General features: G+C 48.1%; 1 protein-coding gene across 1 annotated transcript in view; it reads right to left on the reverse strand.

Annotated features, from left to right (window-relative positions):
- MAPK1 (mitogen-activated protein kinase 1) overlaps nt 1-9,364 on the reverse strand; it is a 36,106-nt gene extending 26,742 nt beyond the window's left edge. Inside the window, exon 1 of the mRNA XM_066979156.1 lies at nt 8,990-9,364. Coding sequence (XP_066835257.1) covers nt 8,990-9,132 — 143 coding nt within the window. The 5' untranslated portion in view covers nt 9,133-9,364. The remainder of the gene's footprint in view (nt 1-8,989) is intronic.
- Between the last annotated feature and the right edge of the window lie 1,010 nt (nt 9,365-10,374).

Genomic DNA, 10,374 nt, shown 5'->3' on the forward strand with positions numbered 1-10,374 from the left:
TGTTTTCATTCATCTATTCAAATAATTCCATTAAGCTAAAAAGGCACAAATTTATTTTTCAGAATTTGAAAAGTAAAACCTGACAGAACCTTTCAAAGCATTATAATTTAAAACTATTTTCTATGCACATAATAATGACTTGATAGTTTAATTCCTTATTTCACTCCTAGGATTTTGAAAATAAGTATCTAGTCCTGCAAAATGGAGTCTGTTCAATAAATTACTTTTGCCAGAAGCTCAGTCAATTCGTAAGCCAAGGTGTGGCAGACCAGATGATCTGTGTTTTGTTACCACCTATTAAGCTAGAAGAGCAGAAATTCCAGAACTACACCTTAACATTACCATTAGAAAAATATTAGCTGTATTTCACCCAACGTTCTGTCTGTACTGTTTCATTAAAGCAGTTGTTTAACTTCATGGTGTTCTGATGAATCTTAGTTGCTCCAGGAAACCCATCACTTCTCTCAATTTCCTGTTTCTCCTGATACATATTTTTCTTTCTATGCATTTAGCTGCGTACCATGAGACTTCAAATCACCATGTGTGTCCATGCTGCTTTATATCACTTTAGTTCAAGTTGGTCTTCAGAAAATGGAGGCACTGAATAGTCTCACACGCCTTGCTATTTTGTCTACTTTTTGCCTTTCTGCTTCTCCTCCCATTTTAGATGTACAGGTTCTCTTCTACCAATTACTGCCTTTGATAGCATCTAAGCCAAATTTAACATTTACACAAACTTCACTGTTCTGTTCGAAGGCCCTTTGGCTATCCCTGAAACAAACCCCCCATTCCGAAAGCACCTATACTCTGTTCCAATGTTCTCCTTACATAACATTAAAACAATTTCCATGGGAATCAGTTCTGGGTAAAACTGTTAGAGCTTGACAGCATCTCAGACAACCTAAAGGCAAAGGGAATTAAAAGGAGCCGCTGTGGCTCACTCTTCCCTTTGTGCCTGACAATCCTGCCCCTTTCTTGCTGTTTCTTTGTGCCAAATCAGAGACCTGAAGCACCTCCAAGCCAAGTAGCTAAAGAATAGGAAGAGCAAAGCAGTCCTTTACCAGCGTATTCCTGTTCCCTTCCCGTGCCAGCACTGGCACTCACGTGCCTTGCATTTGTCACATCAACTCGCTGTTTTTTTTGTGTGTGTGTGTCGTTGTTGTTGCTGTTTTTAAAGTAACTTTTCAGCCAAATCAGGTTTTGAACACTGCTCACAGCAGCTGCGCAAGCACCAGCACAAGGGAGGAGGAAGGAATTCCATGACCTGAGGCAGGGCAGGAAAGGCTGCCCCTTCAGAAGCGGCACAGCCGTAGATCAGCGTAAGTCAATCATGGAAACCACAGCTTCAGCTTCTAGCCAGGGCTGTCATAAAAACCCAGCCTCCACACGCCAGCCAGTGAGGCGCCGACTTCCTCATCCGTACTTACAGCTTCACGGAGATGCAGCAAAAAGCAGCCACGGAGAGAAGACAGGTCAGTTACATAACAGGGCCAGAGCCTCCAGAACAACAACAACAAAGCCAGTGCAGAGCAGGCACTATAAATATTTGCAGAAAATATTTCCCCTCCTTCCTAGAGAGGAGGAGGGCACTACCAAGCAGCTGGGAGTGGTGATAGTAGCAACAAATTCCCCAACCGCGTTTACTCTTTTGCCTAATCAGGTTCTAATTTGACTTATATCCCAAATACTCTCCCCTAAAATCAGCTTGAGGAGAAGGAAAAAGATGCAAGATTCACAATTACTTTATTTTTCAGAAATATTATTTGATTCCACATATTATAAAATTTCAGAAGGGAATTCACAGTACTTCACTCCAGAAAGAAGCAACAAGAAAAATATGTATTTTAAAAAAAAAGCACTCAAAATCATCTGTGCATACCTAGAAGCACAGGTTTTCCTAAACCCACAGAAATGAAAGTATCACAAAGCACTAAATAAAGTAAGCTCGTGTTTGCTGTCCTGCCATGGTTAGTTCAGTCTCCATTTGCAAAACAAAACACAAAACCACTAGCACTGAGTGTGCATGTCACTACTACCAGAAATTACTTCCCTTCACACCTTACTGTGCATTTTTTTGCATGTTTTTTTCCCCATCTTTTTAAAAAGACACGCGGGCTGTAAACCCTTACCCCTTAAACATATCGTTTTATGTTTTGTTCAGCGTATCTGCAGGAAGATGTCTTGGATACCGTAAGTAAAACCAAGGTATTCCACAATCACGAAACGCTCAGAAAAAATCCAATGTAAAGGTCAGTCTGAATATCACTTGCGGTACTTTGCACCATCCAAAAACCAACAACATTGGGCCAATTCGGGACTGAAGCAGTTTGGGAAGTACTGATCCGCGGTGCTCGGACAGCTTCCCATTTTACTCAGCCCACACTGGCGATATTTGGCGGAGGAACCACCCGCCCTCCAAACAAACAAGAAGGTACTGCAGTGACAGCTGCTGATTTTAAGGAAAACTGCAAAATGAAGTAATTACATATTATAAACTGTGAGCCTAATTGCAAGTTGTTGGTAGTTAAAACATACCCACAACAGAGACGAACACTTTCTACCGTGTAACAAAAACTCTCATTTGCATTCTAATCACCTCCGAGTACTTCACCCTCATGAAAATTCGGTTAAAATACAAAAGAATAGCTTCCAAGAGATGCGACTTTTCCTGTAACAGAACTTGGGTCGTTCCGAGTTTAGGCACTGCTAGGCAAGACAAGCATACAGCTGTGCTAAGAACCGGACTTTTGGGGTCATTCTGCGCAAAGCCAGCAGCGTGTTCCTGCTGCAGCCTTCCTGCCAGCCCCACGGAGAGGCAGAGGGTGGGTTTAGGTTAGATATAAGGAAGAAATTGTTCGCTCTGAGAGTGGTGAGGCTCTGCAACTGGCTGCCCAGAGAAGCTGTGGCTGCCCCATCCCTGAAGAGCCCAAGGCCAGGCTGGACGGGCCTTTGGGACACCTGGTGTGGTGGGAGGCGTCCTGGCCATGGCAGGGGGCTGGGGAAGGTGGGCGTTAAGGTCCCTTCCTGCCCAAACCATGCGGTGATTCCAAAATTAGCTCCCTCCTGAAAAGGGGATTTGTTCGGAAACAAAAAACTCTAATAACTGACCTAACAATGAAGGGAATTTAGCTTTTACACAGACAAATCACCTGAAACAAACTACACATTGCTCCATTTCACTAACACTGTTAATTTCATTTTGCAACATATTAAAAAAAAGAAAGGTAATTCTAAAATACACTGGTGCCACCACATACTGCATTTGAGCAATGTGGAAAATCAAAACTTAAGTATCATTAAAATCAGTTAATTTTTTTTCAGATGTTATTTGAAGAATTCCTAAAATACTTCACTTTAAGTGCAAGTAAAAGTGTTTTCTTGCAAGACAACATCCAGCTTCATCCACTAGTAGTGTGTGCTTTCAGCTCAGCACAAGGCTAACCACGCACGGGGCTGCTCCAGGGCGGGCAGCCATCGGGTCAAGGAACACGGTCGCTGCTGAGGCCACATCTGCAATACTGCGTCACGTTTCGCTCTCCCCCAGTACTGGAGCAAGTCCAGCAGAAAACCATTAGGATGTAAAGGGGCTGAAGGACATGACATACAAGAAAAAAATGAGGAAATTGGGTTTAAAAAAAAAAAAAAGGAGGGAGGAAGGGAGGGGAAGGGGGGAAGGTGGCGGGCTGTCCTAAGCTACACAAAGGGATATTGCAGAGAAAAACTGATCCAGACTCTTCTCAGAGGTTAGAAAGTAAGAAGGAGAGACACCAATAGTCACAAGGTGCAGCAAGGGAAATTCTCACATTTATAAGTGCAAACGTTTCACCAGGCAGTTGGTTAAACACAAGGAGTTGCCCAGAGAACTTGTGGAATTCCCATCCCTGGAGATTTTGGAAACACTGAGCAGACAGCTTGAGCTGCTTGATCTGATTCTGAAGTCGGCCCTGCTCTAAGCAGGAGGTTGAACTAAATGACCTCAAGAAGTCCCGTCCAACCTGCACTATTCTGTGAACTATTCCACATCAAGATGCCAAAATATTATTAAATATCAAATTGATCAGTTAATTTCCTTTCTAGATCACTGCTGAAAGCTATGACAAAGCATCATTTTTTTAAAAAAAAATCACTTTGTTGGCCAAGTACTGGTTTCCAGCTGGGGCTGAGCTGCACACCTCGACTGGCAGCACCAGCCCTTCCTCCAGGCCGCCACCCCACTGTCCTGCAGGGACGCGTTCCTGTCCACGAGAGCTACCAACAGATCCACCCATGAAACCAGGGCATCTGGCATGGCTCTTCTCACGTGTGACCTCCTGACCTGGTCTCTTCCTCAGCAGAGCAGCATGCAGCATTTCTTAGCTCTAGCAAAATACCAGCGTTTAAGAAACATGAAGAACCTTTCCATCTTTAAGACCTCTACCATCTGTCAGACTCAATGGAAGGCAGGCAGCAGGTTTAAGAGCCGTATGTAGGGGTGCAGGAGACAGACTGACGCAACCACATGCAGTTACTAACACATAAGCCTTATTTCCTTAATACATCGTGCTAAAAAACCCACAAGTTATCTGTTTCTGTGGGCTGAACCATGCCACGTTAAGAAAACGTGAATTCATTTATGAAACGCAAGCGTCCCTGAGCTGCACTCTCCAACTCTCAGGCCAGTATCCCATTACTTTGGGCAGAGAGGAGAAGTTGCAACCTCTCACCATAAACCTTCCAGACAGCCCTGATAGGAGCAGAGAACGAGCAGCTGCTGCCCCGGCCCTGCTGCCTGCCTGTGGTGCCACTGGGGTGAGCAAGCAGAGCAGCTCCAATGCTCCTTCTTGTCCTTCTTGTCTCCGGGTTAAGCCAGCGCTGGAGGCTGGGGTGACTGAAGGGAAATGCTTACCTGCCTTCTCCCCAGAGGGAACAAGCTGATAACCAGCCACCAATTACATTCCCTCATTCTCTACTCTGATCCTTGCACTAACGAGGATGAATTAGGGTTGGCGGACTTGTATCAGCTCTGTCTGCCTTATCACGCAGACCAGAACGCGCTAATTAACAGGTATCGACACCTATGTGCAACCTGCGCTCCCTAGAAGTGCGTATAAACAAGACACAAAGCCATCCTCGCTCCATCATTACAGTGTACCCTCTCCAGATCAAAGGACTAATACACAAAAAAAATTTCAGGCTGCCCCTTGCCACTAAGCGGTCGCCCCCAAATCACCAATCTGCCCCTCACAGAGGGATGGCATATGCTACCTTTTTGTCTGATTTGGACAGTCTTGAAAGAAAATATTAAACACATCTCACAACACAGTAAAATTCAGGTTGAGAAAGGCAAGATTTGAACTTCAAGACCATTTTCTTCTGACTGCATTCACCTTTATTATTTATATGCAGGATTTGGAGCAGTGATAACACTTTGCACTCACATAGGCCTGATAACAAAAAGGGCTTCCAAAAACCAGAACATAAAACAGAACATCCTTATCGCATTCCCATTAACCATTTCTTTCCAGAAGTGACTTGTTTTAAACCGTCAAGTGGTCGTCTTGCCAAGTTACCACCAGCCAAACGGATGAAGAACAATACACGCTGGAAATACAAGGCTCAATACAATCCCATTTTTATCACTGTTTCAGTGTGTTTAAAATACAGCCTGCTAACAGGCCTCCTTGAAAAAAAATGGGGAGGAAGAAGCAGCTTCAGAAACCTTTCACAGTTTGTGTTTTAGTTCTGAAACTTTCAGTCTGAAAGTCATTTCTAGCTGACTCTCAGGTCGATAATCCCCTACCACTGGAAGAAAGGGAACGTCACAAGAACTTCACACCTAAACCCCTGAAAACAACTCTTAAGCAAAAGAAAAGAAGAAGAAAAAAATAAACACATTTGCATGTATGCGGATAAATTAATTCTGAGCAACAAACATGACAGTATGACTAAATAATTGCTCAAAGAATGTCCTGCAGTCCTAGAAAGTGCTGAGGATTTCAGCTGAGGCTTGGTTTGCACTGCGCTCATTCCCTAGTTCCACATGCAAAAACACTGAAAGCAAAAAAAAACAGTTCAGAAGGGGATGCTCGCATGGATATGCACTAATTAACCACTTCACCCCCAGCAGCAAAAGTGCTGAGTAAGATGCAAGCCTCCACCAAAGGATGAACATTTTTGGCAGAGTTTAACTGGAGGACATTAAGGTGGGGGGGTTGCCTGACAATATGCTGTTCTGCTGACAAACTGCAACCACAGCACAACAGTAAATGCATTGCTCTGTTAAGGTTTTTTATTTCTTTTTTAACTGCAAACCCAATTAGGTTAAAAATGACTGCAATGGAGAAAATGGAGATAAATCCTTGAACGCCTTTAAGGGTTTTCAAATCCAGATGAGAGAACATTCGTGTGCAGTGTATTCAGTCAACATTTCCCTCTGTTTCCTGTGCTGTTATTTTAGGTTTTGATCAGTATTTGTCAAACATTATTCAGTGCTGCAAAATCAAAATGGAAGGCTGACTGTAACAGCAGTATCCTAAGAATACTTAATTTGCCCTTTTTTGCAGTAATACAATTAAAGTATTTTTATTTTGTTATAAACTCCCTAATTCGATAATCCAGAAATATGCACGTTAGGAAAAACAAGGAAGAGAGTGAAGGATTTTAAGAGTTAAGTCACTTGTTTTCCACCTTGTGCCTTACAGCACAATGCACTTGTAAGTAACGAGCATCTCCCCAGTCACACACATTAGCTGAAGGTCTAAAAGAAAGCCATTAAGGCCTGCTTTGCTGTCCTTCGTTTAAGTGTACAGATTTAAATGGATTTTACACTAGTGGGAAATGTCTCCACCTGCACCCTGACAGCTTGCCCTCTACCACCCCCCACCCCAAAGGGAGATGCTTCTGCAGATGCTCGCTGCATTAGCAATCAAAGCAAGGTAAGAAGCAGGCAGCATTAATCTGCACAAGCTATACCCCGCTGATCTGTAAGTAAAGCTACTTAATCATAGTAGCTTGTGTGCTATGCACTACAGCACATTACAGTTGCTATGGCATTTAGCTAGAACATGTGCATCCAACACTTTCCTTATCGAGTACACAGCATAAACTGAGACTTTGTTCCCTGTCATTTCACACCCAAGGCAGAAGATCAATAATCAAGAGCACAGCACACCAAATTTTGTACTTCCAATTAGTATCTCTAGAGGAGAAAATGCAAGAGCCAAATACATATTTCAACTACACTGGAGATTTGTATTTTTAAACAACTACATGCAGTGTCCAAAGCAGACACGATTTATTACAGTTAGTTTTTAACTTGCAGATAACCTTCTGCAGTTTGGGAGAAAAAACGGTTTCAGTACCAGAACTGAGCAACATATGATTTGGAGGGGAAGCAAGTGACCCCGTTTTCCCTGTATCTGCTCACCAGCATAGTGATGCCAAAAAAGGGCATCCACTGCCATCATGCTGCTTCTTGCAATCTGTGATCGGTGGTGAAATACTTCAGCTTTCACACGATGCCTGTGTTACCGCTTTCTAACGCCCCGTTGATAGGAACGGGACGGTGCACAGCACACATATCGAAAGCTCCCACGTACTTTCCTAGATCAGACTGCAAGTGTAAACCAGTGCAGTTAGCACCGAGGTTATCTGCGCTGGCTTAGCTGTGCCAGCTTGGGTGATAAAGGACACAATAACAACATTTGTACCACAAGCTTCAACAACGCAAGTTTTGGACTGGACATGTTGTTGTGACTTCTAACACTAAACCAGTAATAAGGTTATTTTTACCCCGTAAACAGCATTTTTGATTAATACCTTGGAGATTGTTCCCACAACAGAAAAGTGAAGGCCACAACTCAGAACTTTCTAACAGAGGCTTATCTCTCAGCTAAGCTCGGGCCTAGATGAAAGCTTCCATTCTGAAAGGCAGGATGACTTCATCTCAATAGCCCAGCACAATTCAGTGACTATATACAAAAACCTATAGCTATAAAAATCTGCAACATATAGCTGAAGGCTGTGAAGAGCCTTTGTTAAGAAATGTACTGGTTTACAAAAGATTAAACATCAGAGAGAGAAATTAATGCTGATACAGCTTTCATAAAGTCATGGCCCATAAACCTCATTTAGCACCTCAAAAAACGTGCCGAAAAAACACCAGCAGTGTTAGAACAAAGTTGGTAGAGCAACATCAGAAAAAGTTTTCCATCTGAATCCCTTCAGTTATTGCAGAAACAAGTTTCTTTAACTACTGAGGAAGACGGAATGAGAAACCCTAGGCGAGGTCACTGCGCACGCCAGGCATCACCCAGTCAGTAGTTACGCTATCTCGCAGCAGCATCTCAGCTCACCCCAGCGCATCTAGGCTACTAAAAAAAAAAAAAAAAAAAAAGCCACCACCATCTCACCACCGTTCTTTAGAATTTGGCAGCTCATCCATTTAGCTCCCTAAGGCTGATGTTAACCGAAGCAAACGCCCGGTTGCTTGTCAGCGGGACTCAACACAAGTCCTGGCGATATAAAATACCCGAGAGGGGCCGAGGAGCGGTTCCACCTGCCCGCGGGTGCCCGCACACAACGCCCGGGCAGGCCGGGCGGAACACACAACGCTCCCTGCGAGGGGCCGGGCAGGGGCAGCACGCCCAGACCCCTTTTTCCGGGGGGACCAGGCCGCCGGGCAGCCCCAGGACGGGCACAAGGCGAGGTGCGGGACCCCAGCGGCACCCTCCGGCCCTCCCAACCCCGCGCCCTCCCTCACGGCCGCGGTCCCCTCACGGAGCCGGGAAGCGAAGCGCGGGGCCGGGCCCGGCCGCGCTCAGGCGGGCGGGGAGCGGGAGGAGGCGGCGGGGCGATGCCGGGGGGGCCGGGCAGGGCTGCGGGGCTGCCCCGGGGCCGCTCCCCGCGGCCAGGGCGGGCCGTGAGGGAAGGGAAGGAGGCGAAGGGAAGGGAGGGGAGGGAAGGGCTCGGGCGCTGCCCCGCCGGGCCGGGCCGCGCCGCCGGCACTCACCACACCATGCCGTAGGCCCCCTCGCCGATGTAGGAGAGGTTGGTGTAGCGCGGCCCCACGTCGAACACCTGGCCCCGCACCATCTCCGGGCCCCCGGCGTTGGCGGAGCCGCCCGCAGCCGCGGCCCCCGACACCGCCGCCATGTTGTGTCCGCGCCGGGAACCGCGGGCACCGGGCGCGGGGGGGGGGGACGGGAGGAGGAGAAGGAGGAGAGGTGGGAGGGAGGACGGGGGGAGCGAGCAGGAGGAGGAGGAAGAGGAGGGCGGCCGGGAGGACGAGAGGCGTCGCCCGCTCCGCAGCAGCGCCCGCCGGTCCCCGGGCCCCGTCAGCGCCGTGCCCGCCGCGGCCGCTCTGAGGAGACGCCGCCGGCCGCGCGCGCGCGCATGGAGCGGGGCGGGGGGGGGGGGGGAGGGAGGGGGGGAGCGGGAGGCGGGGCCTCGCGCGGAGGGGGCGGGGCTGGGTGGGGACGGGGCGGGGCCTGGTAGAGGAGAGGGGCGGGGCCGAGGACTGCGGTAACCGCAGCCGCTGGGGAGGGGGCGCGGCGGGCGGGTCACGTGGTGGGCGCGGCGGCGCTGCGGGCGGCCCGCCGCCATTAGAGGCGTGAGGGGGCGGCGGGGCAGGAAATGGAGCCCGGGCCGCGGCGGGGTTCGGGGGGCGGCTCAGCGCGGCCGGCCCGGGGGCAGCAGGGGCGAGCCCGTCGCGGCGCCCCCTCGCAGTGCGTGGTTGTGCAGGCGCTGCTTAGCGCTGTGTTTACACAGAGCTGTGCTCGCTGCTGCCGGCTCCCCGTGCAGGCACGGCTGGGGCTGGGAGGTGAAGGCGCTGCTGGCCGTGGTTCCTCGAACCACCGTCCGCCTCTCGTCTGCTCCCTCACGGCTCGCTTCTCCCACAGCAGCCTTCCCCTGAGCCATAAGTTTACAAGAGTTAAGCAGAGGTGGGAACTCCACTGATTTCGTTCTGCAGTTCTGTAACCATCGTGTCTTACAGTGATTTTAAAGCCAAAAATCAGCCCCGCTCTGAAATGCCCCAGCTCCTTAATTTAAGCAGTGCTGCTGGAGCTGTGCTCTCTCCCTTTCCTTCCAAAATTCACTCAAATACGTATTTGCACACATCTTCGTGTGCCTGCAGCTACACATTCGTACCCGTCCTGAGGGCCAAACCCTGTCTGAAGACCCCAGCACGGAGTCATCTGCTTACCCCATCGTGCTTTACCCCATAAACAGGCACTAGTTTTGCATTCCCAATTAACAGCGCTCACCCAGAAGCTGTTAGATGACAGTCCAGTTCCTCCCAGGTTCTCAGCACTTGTACTTTGCCCTCTTTTTCAACGTTTTTCTCAGCTCTGACACTATAGTCCCTTTCTGCTGACATTCCTCCTATTGCCATCT

Source organism: Anser cygnoides, chromosome 17, assembly GCF_040182565.1.
Source record: "Anser cygnoides isolate HZ-2024a breed goose chromosome 17, Taihu_goose_T2T_genome, whole genome shotgun sequence".
NCBI lineage: Eukaryota > Metazoa > Chordata > Aves > Anseriformes > Anatidae > Anser > Anser cygnoides.